The 20,176-nt window shown below is 44.5% G+C and overlaps 1 protein-coding gene and 1 long non-coding RNA gene across 3 annotated transcripts in view; one reads left to right on the forward strand and one right to left on the reverse strand.

Moving 5' to 3' along the window:
* PDE11A (phosphodiesterase 11A) overlaps nt 1-4,050 on the reverse strand; it is an 815,296-nt gene extending 811,246 nt beyond the window's left edge. Inside the window, exon 1 of the mRNA XM_029605882.1 lies at nt 2,997-4,050. Coding sequence (XP_029461742.1) covers nt 2,997-3,788 — 792 coding nt within the window. The 5' untranslated portion in view covers nt 3,789-4,050. The remainder of the gene's footprint in view (nt 1-2,996) is intronic.
* LOC115093718 lies at nt 3,240-18,790 on the forward strand. Of its 2 annotated transcripts, none has more exons than XR_003857389.1 (3): nt 3,240-3,320; nt 7,756-7,916; nt 18,617-18,790. It is a non-coding gene; the product is annotated as an uncharacterized LOC115093718 (long non-coding RNA). The 2 variants fall into 2 exon arrangements; XR_003857390.1 differs by having other exon boundaries at nt 7,756-7,912.
* Nucleotides 18,791-20,176: the final 1,386 nt, after the last annotated feature.

Here is a 20,176-nt window from a genome sequence, read left to right on the forward strand (position 1 = left end):
CCCTTTCACTTGCTCTTTGTCAACTGCTAACCTGAACAAGCTCAATCTTCCCTTCAGAGCTTATCAAACACCTGCACCATCATTAGCAACATGGACAAAATCCTAACGGCTTTTTTATTTTTTATTAATTTTTAAAGTGCTGTATTGTAAAAACCGACAATGATCTGAAAGGGGACATCTGCTGCCTATCCACGCAGGTCACCCGAAGCCTCTTTAGCTCTGTTTGTTTGTTTTTTTGGTTTGGGTTTTCTTTTTTTAACAGTATTGAAGTGGTTAGGTGTCCTCCAGTTTAAATATTCAATGCACAACCTTCACATACCTTCCAGGTACAGCAAGATAAATTGCAAACAACTCCTAGACACACTGTTTAATGGCACTGCCACAAGCCTCGTCTTCATTACACCAAATGACAAAGTGGCTGCATTAGTCCACGTCGTAAAGAAATCCACTGGTGTATTACAACTTTTAATGCAAGTACTGGTGACAAAAGGAGCCAAAGGGAAGGACATATACAGTGTGAAGGAAGATTAACGACACTCACAAAGGCCAGCACATCTTTTCCCACCCCCATGGTGTGGGGTGGGAGAAGATGCTGAAGCACAGAGCAGCACTCATCTGCTTGCACTGTGCATGAGTACGTGGTCAGATTTTATAATAAAAGTTCATGAAAAACAACAATTTGATAAAACTTTTCAAACAGCCTTAATTTAATTAGCATGACAAAGCAAAATAGGGTGCAACTGGCCCTCTAAATGTCACCCCAGCAGGTGATATCCACATTGGCTGCCTGTAGTATAACTCATTTCTTAAACATGCCTGTTGAAAATCACTCCTATGACGCTCACATTCATTAATGGTATTATTTTTTCAGGGTTTTTACCTCCATTTGTGCCACACCAGAAACAAATATTTGAGAAACATAGCCCTCAGGGCTCACCCCTGGAGCCTATTTTTATCAATGTTTTAAATTTGTAAAAAGGGCTCTACGGGAGATCCTGGAAACTATAGACGGGTAAGCTTGTCATTGGTGCCAAGCAAAATGGTAAAAGGTACTCTTAAAAACAAAGTCACTGGCCATGTAGATAGACCTGGCTTAATGGAGAAGAGTCAACATAGTTTTTGCAAAGGGAAGTCTTGTCTTACCAATCTTTTAGAATATTTTGAAGGTGTGAATAAACATGTAGCTAAAGCTGAGCTGGTTGATATAGTATATTTGGATTTTCAGAAGGCATTTGACAAAATCCCCTATGGGAGACTCTTCGGGAAATTAAATGGGACAGGAGGCAGTGACCTACTAAGGATTGGTAACTGGATAAAAGACAAGAAACAGAGGATTGGACTAAATAGTTTTCCAAATGAAGAAAGGCCATTAGTGGAGTACCACAGAGATTACTACTGGGGCTGGTCTGTTTAACATATTCATAAATGATCTGGAAAAGGGAATGACAAGTCAGGTGAACACATTTGCAGATGACATAAAAATATTCTTCTGAGACTAGGAGACTGAGCAACTGAATGGCAAATGCAATTTAATGTGAAAAAATGCAAATTAATGCACATAGGGAAAAATAATCCCAACTACTGCTATACAATCCTGAGTTCGATAGAGTCACTACCCAGAAAAAGGACCTTGAAGACCTTGTGGGCAAGACATTGAAATCTTCTGCTCAGTGTGCAGTGGCAGTCAAAAATGTTAGAAATGCTCCAAAAAGGAATGGGGAATAAAATGGAAAATATCATATTGCCTCTGTATCGATATAATGGTGTGATTGCAGTTCTGGTCACCCCATCTTAAAAAAGCAATAGCAAAACTAGAAAGGTGAGGAGAGCAACAAAAATGATAAAGGAAAAGGAATGGTTCTCCTATGAGAAGTTACATAGTTTAGGGTTCTTCAGCTTGGAAAAGAGATGGCTGAGAGGGAACATGAAAGAAGATAATAAAATCATTAATGGGGCGAAAGAGATGAATAAAGTACGGTAATTCACCCTTTCAAATAATACTAAAACAAGGGGGACACTCCATTAAACTAACAACCAGCAGATTCAAAACAAATCGTGGAAAATCCTTTTTCACTCCACACACTATCAAACTGTGACTCTGTTGCCAGAGCACATGATCAAGGTGACTAGCATAGTGGGATTTAAAAGAGAGTTGGACAAGTTCCTGGAGGAAAAGTCCATAAACATTATTAGCCAGGTAGACTAAGGAAAGCTACTGCTATCCCTAAGAGTAACAAGTAATTACAGTTGCTTTATGGGATCTGCCGGGTACTTGCAACCTGGATTGGCCACTGTCAAATATAGGATGCTGGGCTCAGCGGACCTTGGTCTGACCCAGCATGGCATTTCTTGTTCTTTTTTGTGCAAGTTCAGGGAAAATACCAAATCAAATCGAAGGGAGTAAAGCCTTAAATTACTTCATCTCATGGAATACTTAGTTTACTGTGTTAAAAGCCAAAGGTACTCAGACTGCATGTGGCAGAAGGAGGGTTGACAACTGGCTCCAGTTGTTTTTTTCAGGACAGGTTGATCCTGTCTTGGTTTTAACTCCATTAAGAAAAGCATATTTGCAAATACATGCATGCAATGGGTTAAAACCTAGATTTGCTCAATCTGTCCTTAAAAAAAAAAAAAAGAAACCAAGTGGCAACCCTAGTCTCTGACAAACACATGCTTCTATGGAATTACTACTACTACCTTTCATTTGTATAGCGCTACTAGATGAAGACTTTCTGAGTTGATGCATCATGATCCCTCCTAGCCATATTCAAATCCAGTGTACACACTCACCTTTTTGAGGCTGCTTTTAAATCCTAACCACTTCCCTATAATAATTACCACTTTCCGTAGACTCTGGTCTTGACTAGGTGGTAAGCTTCATGGAGCAGGGACTGTCTCTTATGTGTATCTGTACAGCACCTTGTAGTAGCAGGTGGCACTGCCTGGCATTTCAACCACTGGGCAGTTGCCCAGGTGAGCTCCCTAGGGCCACGTACCTGGTAGGCATCAGGGATATTGACGGTCTCGCCATGCTCCGCCACGTAGCCAATGATGCCCTTGCCCCAGGGCACCTGCACTTCGTTGGAGTTCTCCGTGCTGCAAGAAGGCAGCAAGGTGGCGCCGGCGTGCACGTCGAAGAACTTGGACACCAAACTTTTCTTGCCCGCCCCGCCTTCCACCAAGAAGAGAGAGCAGCGGTCGGCGTCCACCATGATGCAGACGAAGATGAGGATCTTGTAGCTGAGGCTGGTCAGGTTGAGCTCGTTGGAGATGTCCTTGACCAGCTCCAGGAAGAACTCGCGCTCGTTGGTCTCCTTGAGGTAGTACTTGTAGTCGACGGCCGTGGAGGGGTACTGCGGGATGTTGACTCGGGACTCGAGCAGGGCGCTGAGGATGTGCGCGGTGGTGGGAGGCAAGGAGCTGGCCTTCCGCAGCAGGGCCCTGCGCCGCATGCTGGACAGGGGCTCCTGCGCGCGCGAGTTCACGTGCTCGTCGTACGTGCGGTTCACGTGGATGGCCTTGGAGCGCGCGAAACTTTGGCGGAGCTCCTTCTGGGAGGCCCTGCGCTGCAACCCGTCCCCGCGGCCCCCCCAGCAGTCCTTGCTGGCCGCGCTGTGCTTCTCATCCGCGCAGCACGAGGGGGAAGACGCCTTGGTTAGCTGGTGCTTTTTTAGCCACTTTTCCACCATGCCGTGTTTCCCTTTCCTGATCAGATAGTCCTCAAAGAGCTCCGGATGCTGGTCCAGAAAAGTTTCCACTTTGGAAAAGTCCAGGGCCGGATCGGACATCTCGGAAGCGCTTAGAGAGCTTTCCCGGTTTTCGGATTGGCAGTTTTACAGCAAACCTGAAACCGGGGTCACTTTGGCAGGCACCGCGCATATTATTATATTAAATATATATATTTTTAAAAAAACAGTGCATGCGATCCGCCGCCCCTGAAACGAGTGCAAGGAATCCCCGGCCGACGGAATCCTTCTCAGGCACTCCTGCACCTTCCGCCTGGGTTTGGGCAACTCTGGGGTCGGCGCTCGCTTTGCCTTGCACTGAAGCCCTCGCACGAGCGCCTCTGCTTCTGTTGATAGGAGTTCCTGCAGGAGCGGCGCGCGGACTACTCAGAGCTAGGGAGCGGCGAGCGCGCGCTGCACCGATCCAGCTGGATCCTCCCCGACCCTCTGATGACGTAAATACTGACAAGGAAAGAGAAGCGCGCGCCGGGGGGGGGAGGGGGGGGAGAGAGAGTGACTGACGGATTAGAGGGAAAGACGCACGATGGGTCTTCACATGTACAGTATGGAAGTTTCTGTACATGTATTTAATATTTGGGATGGGGGAGGATTTGCAATCTTTTCTTTGTATTCTGCAGATGGAAGCAGAGAACCATTGATCTGACACAGGCATATGTACGTGTGTGTGTTTATATGCATTATTGTGTGAGAGAGAAAATATGGGGATAGCGATACATTTCTTTCTTTCTTATCTTTTGCATTTTGCAGCTTATGCTCTCGGACGATATATAGTGTGATTTCCATAGTTATACTCCCACCTGTGCCGGGATTTGCTTTTTAAAACAGAAAGAAATTTTCATTTCTGGATCTTCCATGCAGTAAAGTCGTTTACGATAAAGAAATCCCCCTGATGTGAAGCTGTCAGAGAAAACCCTCTCTCGCGCTTTCCTTCTACGGGAACTTGTAGTTTCTCACAGACCTTGCAAACCTTTTTATAAAGCATGAGAGATGACCGACGAACAGATTGCAATAAACTTTTTTTTTTCCTTTGAAAACCTAATTACTATTTCTACTGACGTGTCGGTATCTGAACAGGGCTTTGGAAATCTGTTATCTGTACTGACATTCTCCTTCATATTAGAGACGTGCGAAACAGGGATGTTGCTCATTCTGCTGAATATAATCTTTTCTTGAACTGAAAAAAATGGTGGGTTGAATGGATTGTTATGCAGTCTAGCTTAAAGTGCTTCATTTATTATCACTTGTATCCTCTTAAATAAGTACATGGGATCTGTGCAACATATTTTGTAATTATTAAATTTTCTAGAGAAGTAAGCATTCTTTGTTAACATAAAAGGAAATTGTAATTAAAGATTGTGAGATTCGCATATTCATGTGAAATTCACCCTCTTGCTTGGAAGCTAATAACTGGAAAAAGTGAGTGGCCTTGTCGATGCAATGCGGTAACACTGGCAGGGTCTTAAGTCACTTATAAACAGGACGTGAAGCCCCTTTTGTAAAGCATTATTAAATGTCCACGGCATATTTTTTAAATAAAATCTGTGTAGATCGCCCTTAGTGTGTGGCTGCAGTTTCTAGGCAATAACCTTCTGCCTTCCTCCTGTGACGGCACGGGACTCGCGTGGGTGGCACTTGGCTAAGCAGGCAGTGCAAGGGATGGAAGCCACTGCTGGGTGGAGGGGGGAGGGGAGGCCGGGACGTCTCCGGGATCAGTTCTGCTTGCCTGCGCATCCTCTACCTGCTGGAGCGTGCTGCAGCAGCACCAAGGACAGCGACTTCTGCACTTTATGCACGTGCGACCGCCCGAAGCTGCTGCAGAAATGTCTTACTAAAATACCTTCCCGGATGAATCAAGAAGAGACGCTTCCTGTAGATATAGATCAGTGTGCTGCAGACTGAGGTAGGGAGAGCTGATTAATAGCTTGAGTTGCGGTTTTATAACAATGTTTACTGATCGTTAAATGCAAGCTTTTATTTTCTCAACGAGGAGCATAGTTGATAGAAAAAAAGAGGAAGCACGCAAGCAGGCGTCTTTTGATCGCATTTTTTCTCATGTAAAAGGTAAAAATGAACTTATCTATACTGATTCATTATCTCGCTTGATTTACTGACTTTTCACTCAAAAGTCGAGCTTTGAGTTCCTGCTCTCCCTGCAGTAGCCAGGTGTTGCCCTCACTGTTTGACTCCGTCCCCTGCTCTTCATTGAGGAAGCGCTGCGGAGTGAGCAGAAACTTGTCAATCGTCGGCTGAGGGTGCTTTGCTGCGCAGGCGCGGAACTCCGCCACAATTAGTGATGCCGAGCCTGTGTACGCACAGGCTGACATAGGTGAGCAGTAAGAGCTCTACAAATGCCCGGGGAAGCAATCTGCCTTCGCCATGGTGGGGTGGTGTTCCAGGGCATGTGTGCCCACACTCTCGGTGACACGCTGCAGTCCTCTCAAGCTGTAGCCCCAGGCCACCGATTCACTTGCTGTTCAGAATCTGAATCATTGGCAGCTACTTTTGTGGGCAGCAACACCCACTCACACTGCAATGCATGGACACGCAGTCCCAGCATCTTTTTAATTGGAAGAATGAGGTTGGGTGTTGCTTACCATTTATTTTTACATAGTGGCCAAGGAAAATACTAAAGATTATACGTGAACAATTGCTTTATATTTTACAAGTAGGTTAGGTAAAGCTATGACTTTTGGTGGTACATTTTTTCAAGCAGTTAATATTTTGCTTTTTAGAAGCTCCCCTTTTAATTTGTTGTTCATTTTCTAGCATCTACGATTTTAACAGCATTGGTAAAAAAATCAGCCCTGTAGACAGAAAATGTATTCGGGCGAGTCGCCTAAAAAACAAGTGAAAGATTCAAGAGAGGAAATAATGTCATTTTATGGAAAGCCACCAAAGCTCACAGTGCCTTTTCTGTTAATTTTCTAACAAACACCAGCAGCAATGATACATGATGCACATAACAAATTTCAAATTCTGACTTTTAGGGAAATGTTCTGTAGGGACTTGTAGTGAGGTTGTTGGGAGGGTGGATTTTCTCTTTTGTCCTTACAAAGAAATCATAAATTAAAATCGCTTGTGAGCGAGCAATGGCACAGCCATGTCTGGTGTAGCATTACTACCATTCCATACACCCTGCTTACTGTATGGTATATTTGTATATCTCGTGTCCACATTATGAAAGCAATGCTTCTGGTATAATGCATCTCTCTGCAATACCAGAGCCACTTTATCATGGTGCTTCTGTAACAACGCACTGGCAACGAACATTAAAATACGACTGTGACATTTATTGAATTAGATCCCCCAAAATATAATAAGCATAAATCAGAGGAAAGTAAATTATAATGTCATGAAGGAGGTGTGTCAGTAACAGGGGTGGAAAGCAGCAAGGATTCTTGCATGGGAATTTATATGTATCTACCCAATTTCTAGTAGGCAGATTGGATGGACCAGTTTGGTCTTAAGCTGCTGTCATTTGCAGTGCTACTATGGTATTATTCTGTGAATTAAAAGATTATCAGGTTTTTATAAAAAAAAATGACAGGAGTCGAGTGGCACCTTATGGAGTAAACCAATTTATCAAAGCATAACCTTTCGAGGACAGAGTCCATTTCGTCAGATGCATCTGACCAAGTGAACTCTGTCCTGGGAAGCTGGTGCTTTAATAAATTGGTTAGTCTATAAGATGACTCCTGTCATTTTTTGCTACACCAGACTGACACCGCTATCCCTCTGGAGGTTTTTATAATTAACAAAGGGCATTTGATTGCAATAAAACAAGGCATATATATGTTAGTGCTGGGGAGTTAAATCAAACAAGCAGTTGGAGACAGCTCTGGCTCAGAAATAGTCTACCTTTTCCCCAAAGTAGAACAGCATATACAGAATGAGTAAGTTCCCACTTCTGAAAGGCCAGGGACGCTTTTATGATGAAAGGTAGTTTTATTTATTCTTTGAGAGTCTGGCGGTGTGTTTTAGTAATAATTGTTTATTTTTCCTCCCCAAGAAAATGCCAAAGATTGTACCGTCCTGCGCAGTTCTTGCCTAGGATCAACTTTTATCATCGGCGGTGGAGGTTTCTCAGTGCATGAAGTGGAAGGAAACTAAACAACAAAATGGGTAACAACACTTTGAAAGAACGATGCAGGAAATAAAGTATAAACGTGAGTAAGTAAAAGCCAAACAAAACAAAATTCCTTCAAGCGATAAAAGCGTCTTCGGAGAGCAGTACTATCCTCAATTGGCTTGTCAAGATCCGACGAAAAGTTGTCTGTTCTTTGGGTTTTTGTCTTAGTTCAATGTGGGTGGAAATCCCTCGATGGTAAAGACATAAGATGCAATGTTTAAAGACCTTTTTTTTCTGTTTCCGCAATTCTTTGTTTAGCAATATTACACAGTCAGGTAAAGCCACACTATTGCTCTAAAAATATAAAGTTTTGACCAGACCTGAGGCTCTCGATATAATACTTTTTGTTGTCCTCAACGGCAGAACACATTAGATAACTCAAGAATGTCCACTTCATGCACTTCTAGTTGTGACCTCTTCCTGTATCTGTTCCTATATGGCAGGGATAGGCGATATTATTATGATTATTTTACACGTGTTTACAAGTCAGAACCAAATAGATACAATATACTGCACCCATAAGTTTCAGTCCTTTTACCGGAGTTTTTACATTTGAGCAATTACTCAAGAGTGTGAAAGAACCAAATGAGTTCTACCTAAACAAAACATATCATCTTGCCAGATTACGTCTGCTCCAGCCCAGTCAAGGCTAAAACAAGTGAACAAAATGTTTCGCGGATAAAGAACACGAGAAGCCATAAAAGTTACCAGAGTTATTTTTAAACCCGCCAGCTGCCATTTGGCTGCTCCTCGCTAGCGTGGTCCGGACGGACGCTAAAGGATATTAACGCATAAATTAGACAATAATATCACTTATCTGATTATATTACCTCCCTCTTTCGTCTCGGTGCGAAACAAAGCAGGATCGAAGGAACTAGGGGTGGAGGTTGTCTGCAGCCTCACTTTAAAAACTGTTCCAACTCTTCCGTGGGTCTGTCTCCAGAGACAGCGGAAGTGTTTTAAGCTGTCACTCTGATAATTCAAAAATAAGATCTCCAGATTGCTAGTCGCTAGTTGTTCAGTGACTGCCAGGACATACTATAGCTTCTCAGTTTACGGACTAAGCTCTCTTCTACCTACAGATCTTGAAGGATGGTTGTCTGCTGACGCTATAGTCTGGCAGCATTAAACAGCGCCAACTTTTTTGCCAGATGACGCTAGTTCCAAAAACAGCATCCCGAGTGTTCTATTCCATTTGCCCAGATTTAGGAAAGCGAGCAAAAATGAACTGGAACTCATAGAAACATCCTCACGGGGAACACTTGTATGATTTAATTTTTAAACAGCGACTTTTTTAAGGCTGTTCTTTTATTGCACCGAGCACTTCCGGAGGCTGTTTTGTGTTTCCCTCAAACCTCAGATAAGATTGTATTTTGAAGAGCAACTTCAACTGTTTTAACAATTTATTAATTTGTTTTTACTATAACATTTTGCTAGCTTTTTGGCATGTATCCATAAACATGTGTAATAAATGCAATCATTTTTAAATGGGTCAAAGTTCTATTACGTTTGATTTCAAGCTATACATTGTAGTGTATATATGGTATTCATATGCTCTCCACTTGGCACATACTGCATTAAAAAGAATCCACTGCAAGCAAACTGAAAAGAACAATCAATAATAAATAAGTATATTTTACCTCTGAGCTACTTTATACCAAGATACATAGTATTAAAATTATATCACCGTTTAAATGAATAGGATTTACTGAATATAATTAAAGGTATAATACCAGTACACCAAAAGCATAATTCAGAATGTTGGGAATTATTAGAAAGGGAATGGTGAATAAAACGGAAAATGTCATAATGCCTGTGTATCGCTCCATGGTGAGACCACACCTTGAATACTGTGTACAATTCTGGTCGCCGCATCTCAAAAAAGATATAGGTGTGATGGAGAAAGTACAGAGAAGGGTGACCAAAATGATAAAAGGAATGGAACAGTTCCCCTATGAGGAAAGATTAAAGAGGTTAAGACTTTTCAACTTGGAGAAGAGGCGGCTGAGGGGGGATATGATAGAGGTGTTTAAAATCATGAGAGGTCTAGAACGGGTAAATATAAATCGGTTATTTACTCTTTCAGATAACAGAAAGACTAGGGGGCACTGCATGAAGTTAGCATGTGGCACATTTAAAACTAATCGGAGAAAGTTCTTTTTCACTCAACGCACAATTGAACTCTGGAACTTGTTGCCAGAGGATGAGGTTAGTGCAGTTAGTGTAGCTGTGTTTAAAAAAGGATTGGATAAGTTCTTGGAGGAGAAGTTCATTACCTGCTATTAATTAAGTTGACTTAGAAAATAGCCACTGCTATTACTAGCAACAGTAACATGGAATAGACTTAATTTTTGGGTACTTGCCCGGTTCTTATGGCCTGTATTGGCCACAGTTGGAAACAGGATGCTGGGCTTGATGGACCCTTGGTCTGACCCAGTATGGCATGTTCTTATGTTCTTACTTACTCTGGCCAAAATTCTAATAAAATCTATAGTAACACCTATTCTATGAGGTTTGTATTGTGTAAAATTCTTTAGCCACTTAAATGGCAAACTATCTGGAAATATTTGTCTCCCATGTTTTTTCAAGCTTCAAAAAGATATTCTGACCAGCTTGGGAAATATTCGGTTCTGCCCCACACCCATTTACTCTTATGTATAATATTCTGCTGGCCATGGAGGGCAGATCAGTCTGTGCTCCGCAGCAAAAATTATTTCTGCTTTCTTAGAAGTGATATCTGAATCGTTTCAGTGGAAAGACCACTGGTGCAAAAGGCTAAAATCCCTTAAAAAGAAAGGGCTCCTGGATTTCATCAAGACTACAAAATTATTCTGAAGGGAAAGGTCTGTCTTTAAGCAAATAGCTAGGGGTCTTTGTTTTCAGTTTTTCTTTTATGTTTCCTGGGAATTTCAATGTTATAACACAAAAATCAGGGGGAAATGACTTTGTTGTAACACAGGAGAAAACTCCATGAGAAAAATCATTTTTCTCCTCTTTTTGTTACTATAACATTAAAATTCCTAGGAAAAATAAAAACTATAAATGAAAGCCCTTACAAACAGCACATACGCATGACATGACACTTCTCAATATCAATCACAAAAAAATACCCCCACACACACACAGTGTACTCCAATACACCACAAATGTGAACAACAAACCAAAAAATAAATGTATTGGTCACTTCTTTTACAGAAAGCACTCTATCGCCAAATCACTAATGTAAGACCCTCTATTCACGAGTAAAGCATATTAAATATCTTCTCGTTTACCATAGGGGTCTAATTTACTTTTAATAAATCCTGCAAAACATTTGCTTCATTTTTCTTAATTTTCTTTAAAAATTGATACGAAAATTATAGGGAAGCTCCCCATTAATATTGCATAGCTCATAAAAAAGGGATACTCATCCGCAATAATGAAGTCCCACAAGTCCCGACATGGCCATGTTTCGGACCGTAGTCCTGCGTCAGGGGAAATCACGGGTCATCAAGTCAATATCGAATAGAGGGTCTTACATTAGTGATTTGGCGATAGAGTGCTTTCTGTAAAAGAAGTGACCAATACATTTATTTTTTGGTTTGTTGATGACACTTCTCAAAACATTCAGATCTTTTTCAAAGAAAAATAAAGTGCATGAACAAGATAATACTGTCCATTTTTTAAGTGAAACATATATAGAATACATAATGACCACCCATTTGATCACCATGAATGAGGGATATAATTAGAGCATGGTGAAAATAAACTCTATATCTAAATGGACAACTTATATTTCATTTATTCCATACAAAAATGGCACTTTGTAGCACAGAGTTCTAGTAGCCATATTGGCTCTGGAGAACACTGGAATCGTTAGCATTCATCCATTCTACAGATATGAAGCCATGTGGACCTTGAAGCTCATGTACCACAGCACTTTACATTGAGACGTTATATTATCTTTTCAGGTAGGTGGCTCAGATTGCTTTGGTTTGGCTCTGTCAGCATCCTGCAATGTTACCCACCACTATGTAAGCAGTTGAGAGCTGATTGGCCAGGGATAGACTGTTAGATGGCCACATTCCAATTCGAGAGCATGACTTAGGTTAGGGCTTCCCAAACCTGCCCTGGGAAATATCCACAATGAATATGCATGAGATAAATTAGCATATACTGGGTCTCCAATGCATGCAGATTTATCTCCTACATATTCATTGTGGATATCCTGAAAAGTTGACTGGCTGTAGAGTCTTCAGGACAGGTTTGGAAAGTCCTTACTTATAAGTTAAAAGAAAATGTGTGTAATTCTTCCTGGAAATTTAATTGTTTAATAGCTACTTACATGATCTTTTAGGTGGTTATTGAGTTCACTTATGTGTTAGAAATAAATAACTGAAGAGGATCCAGAATGTTCAGACACTCTGCTGAATATATGTGCATGCAGAGAATCATATTTTCACTACGTACTCTGCAATGTTTAGACAACAACTGATGCATAGTTTTAGGGAAGCAGCAAATTCGACCACATTTTGCAGTTCCACTAATATATAGAATATTTGAAACCTCAATTTTTGTAGATCTGCTACTGAAGCAAAACTGTCCTCATGACCCTTTCTCCATGAAGGATAATATACCCAAAGAAAGATGCTGAAAGAGATTATAATGTTGACAATGTGGACCCTTAGACCAAGGGGGAGTTGACGCTACCTGCAGGTCCCCACGGACAGCAGGCGGAGCAAGTTGGAGCAGAGGCCCAGCTGGAGTTTCACCATTACCAGCCCACGTTCAGGTTCAGCCCTCGTGTGCCAGGGTCGGCTGGATTTAGGCACGAGCCTCAGGGTGGATGATTCCAAACAGTGCAAGGGTGGCAGGCCAGAGATGGAGAAGCACAGCATCAGGTGCAGACTGAGGTCAGGACAGGCAGCGATCTGACAGAGATGAGGTGCAGGCATAAGGTCAGACGGAGTCATAAACCAGGCAGAAGGTCACACCGGAGAGTCAAGGCAGGAGGCACAGGAATCAGGAAGTTAGGAGAGCAAGCAGGAACCAGAAGCAGGACTTCAGTTCTGGAGAACCACAGGTGCTGGGAGCCAGCAACCACAGGCAAGGAACCTGGTTGCCAAGGCCCCGAGGAGAGCTGGCCTTAAATAGGCCGACTCTACTGACATCATTGAGGAGGTGCCGCTGACCGTTCCCGCCACTGGCCCTTTAAACATGGGGGATCCAGCCGAGCGTGCCTAGGCACTGGGAGGAGGCCCACACAGCAACCCTGACAGCGACCTGCTGCATTGGGGAAGTGCAGCCTCCTGCAACACTCCATAGGAGCAGCCACACTGGGCCCACCACGAGCAGGAGTGTAGTGGCGTGAGACCACTCCTCCAGGCGCGATGGAAGGGTAAGGGCGGGGGGCGGTGGGGTTGGCCTGTGGACTGACGTGCATAACAGTACCCCCTCCCCTAAACACCCTCCCGAAGGTTTAGGTTTCCTGGGATGTGTGGCATGGAATTCATACAGGAGTCTTTTGTCTAAAATATTGGAAGCAGGCTCCCAGGTGTTTTGTTCTGGGCCGTAGCCTTCCCAAGATATGAGGTATTCCCATCTTTTGCCTCGCCAATGGACATTGAGGATGTCCTTGACCTGATAGTATCGGTCTCAGAGGAAATCTCCTGGGGTTTCGGTAGTCTCTGGGAGGACCAAGAAAGGATTAATGGCTTAAGGAGGGAGACATGGAAGACATTATGGATCCCCAAAGAATTAGATAAACATAGCTGACAGGTTATGGGACCAATCGATCTGGGGATGGGAAAAGGCCCAATGTATCAGGGAGCTAGGCGCATATATGGTAGTCTAAGCCGAATATGGCAAGTGCTGAGCCAGACTGTCTCCTGGTTTAAATTGAGGTGCAGGTCTCTGATGGGTGTCTGCTGATTTCTTGGACTGGTTAGCTGCCTTCTGCAAGATTTCAGCAGTGGAAACCCATAGTTTCTGGAGTTCCATTGCCATCAATTGAGCCATCGGCGATAGAACAGCAAGAGGAACAAGTAATGGAGGTAGGGGTTGCCTAGCGTATATGATTTGGAATGGTGACGATCCAGTAAAGGTACAGATATGGGAGTTATGGGAGAACTCCACCCAAGGTAACAGGTAAGCCCAATTAGCCTGTTGGTCATTGTCATAAGTCTTGGGGAAGGTCTTTAGGGAACGGTTGGTCTGCCTAGCCTGGCCATTGGCCTGTGGGTAGTATGCAGCTGTAAAGTCCAGAGATATGTTGATCTTCTTACATAGAGATTGCCAGAATCGGGCTGTGAATTGGGAGCCTCGGTCATAAGGCACCTGCTGGGGTAACCCATGATGGCGGAAAACAAGGTGAGTGAAGAGTCGGGTGAGCTCAGGTGCTGTAGAAAGGCCTGGAAGTGGGACAAAATAGGCCATTTTTGAGAAACGGTCGATCACTACCCAAATAACAGAGCAGCCATTCAAAAGGGGGAGGTCCACCAGAATGTCGGTGGACAAATGAGTCCAGGGTTCCCTGGATACTGGCAATGGCTGTAACAGACCCCAGGGTCATCCCGCCAATGGTTTCTACTGTGCACAGGTGGGACAAGAGTCCACGTAGGCTCGGACGTCGCATTGCTTCTGAGGCCACCAATAGTAGTGTTGGAGGAGAGCGAGAATCCAAACCTGATCAGGATGACCTGCTACATGGGAGTCATGGGACCATCTCAACATCTTTTCACAGAGTGTGTGGGGAATGACCATTTTCCCTGGAGAAACAGTCAAGGAGGTGGACAATATGATTTGAGCTGGATCTATGATGTGCTGGGGTTGTTCGGGAAGATCCTCCAGCAGGAAGGAGCGAGAAAGCACATCAGCCCAAACACTCTTGTTCGCTGGACGATACCCCAACTTGAAATAAAAGAGAGTAAAGAAAAGAGACCAGCAGGCCTGTCGAGCATTCAAACACTGGGCGTGTTGAAGGAATTCAAGATTCTTATGATTGGTGTAGATTGTAATCCGATGCTGGGTGTCCTCCAGCCACTGGCACCATTCCTCTAGCGCCAACTTAAAGGCGAGGAGTTTCCTATCCTCTATTCTGTAATTAGGCTCAGCCAAAGAGAATTTCCATGAGTAGGAGCAGCACAGGTGCACAGTGCCCTTAGGAGAGTACTGGACTCAGGATGGCCCCTATCCCCACCGAGGATGTGTCCACTTCTAGGATTAGGGTCCTGATGGTGCAGACAGGGTTCCTGCAGAAACATTTTTTAGATCTTGGAAGGCTGTCACAGCCTCAGGAGGCCACGTCTTGACATTAGCCCCTTTATGTGTGAGGGCTATGAGGGGCGCAGCAAGTGAGGAGTAATTAGTGATGAAATGTTGGTAATAAATGGTGAAGCCCAAGAACCTCTGTAGCTGGGGCCAGTCACAGATACTTTTGAGTTTGTTCAGATCCATAGAAAAGTCTCAACTAGAAACAATGTACCCCAAAAAGGGAAGGCTTTCCTCCTCAAACAGGTATTTGTCCAACTTGGCATATAATTGATGTTCCCGGAGGCATTGAAGGAGTTGGCACATGTCACAGCGATAAGACGGGAGGTCTTTGGCAAATATAAGAATGTCATCCAGGTACAGCATGACACTGGTATAAAGAAGATCGTGGAAGATCTCGTTCATCTTCTTTTGGAAAACCGCAGGGTATTACACAAACCGAAAGGCATGACAAGGTATTCATAGTGCCCATCGAGTGTGTTGAAGGTGGTCTTCCATTCATTGTGGGGCCGAATGAGCCCAGGCCCCCTGCAGATTCAATTTGGTAAAGACCTTAGCCCCTTGCAGTCGGTCAAATAACTCTGAGATCAAGGGCAATGGGTAGTATTCTTTCTTGGAGATAGCATTGAAGCTCTGATAGTCAATACAGGGATGGAGTGTCCCATCTTTCTTGGTAACAAAGAAGAATCCCGCCCCAGCTGGAGAGGTGAACCCCTTGCCTAGATTCTCTCGGATATATTCCGGAATGGCCTATGTTTCTGAGAGAGATAATGGGTATAATCTACCACACACGGAGTAGTGCCCGGCGTCAGCTCAATGGCACAATTGAATTCCCAATGCAGTGGCAAAATCTCTGCTCTCTTCTTAGAGATGACATCCAAGAAGTTGACATATGGTACAGGAACCCCGGGTACAGATGTCACCAATGAGAGGTGTAGAGAGACCCTCATCCTCTTTAGGCAGGACTGGTGACAATGAGGACCTCACTTAGAGAGCTGCAGAGACATCCAGTCCAATTGCAGAGAGAGGAGTTGAAGCCATGGTAATTCTAAGACCATAGGATGAATCGACTTGTCAATCACGTGGAATTTGATTTCCTCAACATGTAGTGCTCTGATGCGCAAGGTTACTGGGACCATAGTGAGGGTAATCCTGCCAGGTAAGGAGTCACCCTGAATGGAGGAGATGATCAGTGGTAGCTCTTTAGGAATGGTCGGAATGCACAGGTGGTCCACTAGAGACTTCATAAGGAAATTCCCCCTGCACCCAAATCCATGAAGGCTAAAACTGGGAAGTTCAGACTGGCCAAGGTAATGGTCGCAGGGAAGGTTAGTTGAGGGGCCGGAGTTGAGAAGCCTAGGGTCAGGCCCCTATTGTACCCTAGGTGGGGAAGTTTCCTGGATGGACTGGGCATTGCAAGAGTTGATGCCCTGCTCCCCTGCATTACAGGCATAAACCTGCCTGTCGCTTCCGCAGAACTCCTCAGGAGATAGTCGGCCTTGATTCAATTGCATAGGTTCCCTCATCATGCCAGCTGGGAGGAGGACCTAAGGAGGAAGCAGAAGTAAGTGTAGGCGAACAGGGCCTTGTTGAGGTGGATCTGCAGGAGGACTGGAACTTCTGGACATGCTCCTGGAAACCGTGATCAATCCTACCGGCCAGGTCAATAAGGTTTCCAAGGACTCCAGCGGATCTCGAGCCATTAATTCATTCTTGATACGAGCCGAGAGCTCCTCCATGAAGATGGGGTGCAAACAATCCTCCTGCAATCCAAGCTCCATGGCTAGGCTGCAGAACTTGATGGCATCATCTATCACCAAGAGGTTCTCCTGATGAAGATGAAGGAGATCTGCACCGGAAGCTGCTTGACGGCCGGGGTCATATAACACCTTTTTGAAGGAAGAGATGAATCCATGTAGGTCCTGCAGAAGCAGGTCAGAGCATTCCCAAAGCGGAGAAGCCCAAGCCACAGCCATGCCATCAACCCGAGAGAAAATAAAAGTGAACTTGGTGGTCTCGTTAGGAAAGAGGGCTGGCTGGAAATAAAAGTGCATGTAGCACTGATCTATAAATCCCCGACACTGCTTCAGATCTCAGCCTTACCAAGGGGTTGCCGGTAGAGGGGTCGAAGGATGAGGGGGTGCAGCTGGAGTCGGAGGAGTTGCTGCTGGAGGTGATGGGATGGCTTGAATCACCATAGCATCCAGCTGAGCACTGAGGTGCTCTATGGAGGCCCCCAGAACCTCTAGGAAGCACTGCTGTTCCTGGATCTTGTCCTGGAATGGCCTGAAGAGCGGTAGCCTCTGCTGAGTCCATGGCCTTGGCAACCTGTTGACAATGTGGACCCATAGACTGAAGGGGATTTGATGCCACCTGCAGGGAGGAGCCCTGCAGGTCCCCACCATCAGCAGGCGGAGCAAGTCGGAGCAGAGGCCCAGCTGGAATTTCACCACTACCAGCCCTTGTTCCCCTTAATTTGAGCCCTCAGGTGCCAGGGCCAGCTGGACTTAGGTGCAGGCCTCCGGGTGGATGAGTCCTATGCGATGCAAGGGTGGCAGGCCAGAGGTGGAGAAGCACAGCATCAGGTGCAGGCTGAGGTCAGGACAAGCAGCGATCCGACAGAGTCGTAATCCAGGAAGGTCACACCAGAGAGTCAAGGCAGGAGGGCGCTGGAATCAGGAAGCTAAGAGCACAAGCAGGAACCAGAAGGACGTCAGTTCTGGAGAACCACAGGTGCCGGGAGTCAGAAACTATAGCTAAGGAACCTATTTGCCAAGGCCCCGAGGAGAGAGCCGGCTTTAAATAGGCCTGCTCTACTGACGTCACTGAGGCACCACTGAGCATTCCCACCATTGGCGCTTTAAATGTGGGGGAGACGGCCACATGTGCACCTTGGAGATGGAGGCTAGGCATAAGGAGGAGAGGAAGCCTGCTCAGCCACCCCACCAGCATCTCGCTGCATCAGGGAAGCGTGGCACAGCCTCCTGCCGCACTCCGTAGGGGCAGCCATGCCAGGCCCACCATGGGCAGGAGGAGCAAGGTGGCGCGAGACCACGCGACTGGGCCTGATGGAAGGATAAGGGTGGCGGGCTGTGGAGTTGGCCCACGGACCGCCGTGCATAACATATAACTGCTAGATTTATTGGAAACAGGCCTGTATTGCTCCCAGAAATCATTCACATCAATTTATTGCAACTCTAAAAATCAAGGTGGAAAATGAAAAAAAAAAAGGAATGCTTTTGATCTGTAAGAGTCAAAAGCCTATGAGCTATATTATAGACAGCACCTGGTTTCCTGCAGTAGCTCAGGGGCAGATTCTGTGGTAAGTTTCACAGTTTTGTTGCAAAGTTTTTGAAATTCTGTAGAATATTTGCATGTATCCGCATCATTTTGCATATTAACTGTAAATGTTCTCTTATATTAAAAAATCAATTTTCCCACTTTGTTTCTATATCTGTATAATTTATTTTTTTCTTTGTGGATTTTTTTTTAGGTAAAAAGAAAGGGGATCTTCTGCAATCAATGCAAGGGAGAGACTGGAACATGGAAGAACTCACAAGGATGGGGCTGAGGAGAGTATGAGGCATCTCGGGAATGGGGGCAAATGGAAGAGAGGATCTCTTGAATGGGGAAAGATGAGATAGGATCTTAGGAATGGTGGAAGGAGAGGGAGAGAGAGGACTGGGGCGGGGATAAGAAGAAGGAGGATTGAGGACTGGGGTCCAGCAGTGGGGAAGAGGAGAGAGAGGAAGTGGAGATGAAAGAGGGAGGGAATTCTGAAATCTAGGGTGGGGAATGAGGGAGATAATCCAAGAAGAGGGGAGAATCCAGATTCTGGAGTAGGGAGGTATCCCCTTTTTTGACTCCAGATCTACACATGCGCCTACACCAATTACCTCTCCTGGTCGTCTCTTCCTCCCCCACTCCCCTCCCCCATCCCTGCTACTCTCTCTCACATACATGCACACCCTTTGCATTATGCCTCTTACATACATACTGTACATCCTTCAGTCCCTTCATTTTCCCTCCCCAGTCAATTCTCCTCTTTCACACCTAACCATATACTTTATTCTCACATTTATATGTTGTCCTCCAAAAAAGGACTCATGGCAGCTTACAACAAAATAATATAATACTATATAATTAAGATACAAAATTTCAACATAAAATATCAAAGCAATAATATGTTAAATTCAAAATACAAAGAAGTCATCAAAGTAAAAGCTTAGTAAATCCAATATTACCTGCAAAAGCCTCTATTGCCATAACCTGATTAAAATAGTTACCATTACTAGTGACCCTCCTAAGTCAGAATTTGCAGCCTGCCAGACAGACACAAGTGTTAGTCTGTTTTATCACCAGCCTGCCAGAGAAACCCAGCCATGTGTTTCTGCTAGGACTTCTAATATTTCATACTGTACAAGGGATGTACAGATCAAAGAAATCAATTTTGGTTTGGGTGGGGGGGGTTTTTCATTTTTCAAAATATAAAAAACCCCAAACTCAAAACAATAACAAATAAATACCCTGAAAAGGCCTCCACAAATCTCTCCACCCAGCACCCTCCGCAACCTACAAGAAAACTGCAGGTCCTGGGACTACCTGGATGGGCTAAGATGAGCCAAGTCAGATCCTCCACTGGCTCCCAATTATCTTTTCTATGTGGTTCTTGGAGAAAGATGCACAGTTTTAATCCCCCAATCCCCCCTCTCTTACACTTTCCAGCCCCTTTTTCATTCCAAGTTCTTCTATATCACTGTCCGCCCTCCCACCCCCACCTTCCTTGATCCTCTTTCTCACCTTTCCCTGCTGATCCCCATTTGTTGATTGGCTGACAGTAGTAGGAGAATGATAGTGCCTCAAGCCACATCTTCCTCCTCTGCTGCCAAGGGACAGACTTGCATATGATACCATGTGAGACACTATAAAAATTCTCTATGGTGTTGCTCCCAGTAACAAAGGCATGAGGTGTCACCACTCTTCTCTTCTTACTGTTGGCCAATGTTGGCAGCAATTGGAAAGGGGGGCATAGAAGAAAGTGAGAAGGTAAGGT

Source organism: Rhinatrema bivittatum, chromosome 6 (assembly GCF_901001135.1).
Source record: "Rhinatrema bivittatum chromosome 6, aRhiBiv1.1, whole genome shotgun sequence".
NCBI classification, from domain to species: Eukaryota; Metazoa; Chordata; class Amphibia; order Gymnophiona; family Rhinatrematidae; genus Rhinatrema; species Rhinatrema bivittatum.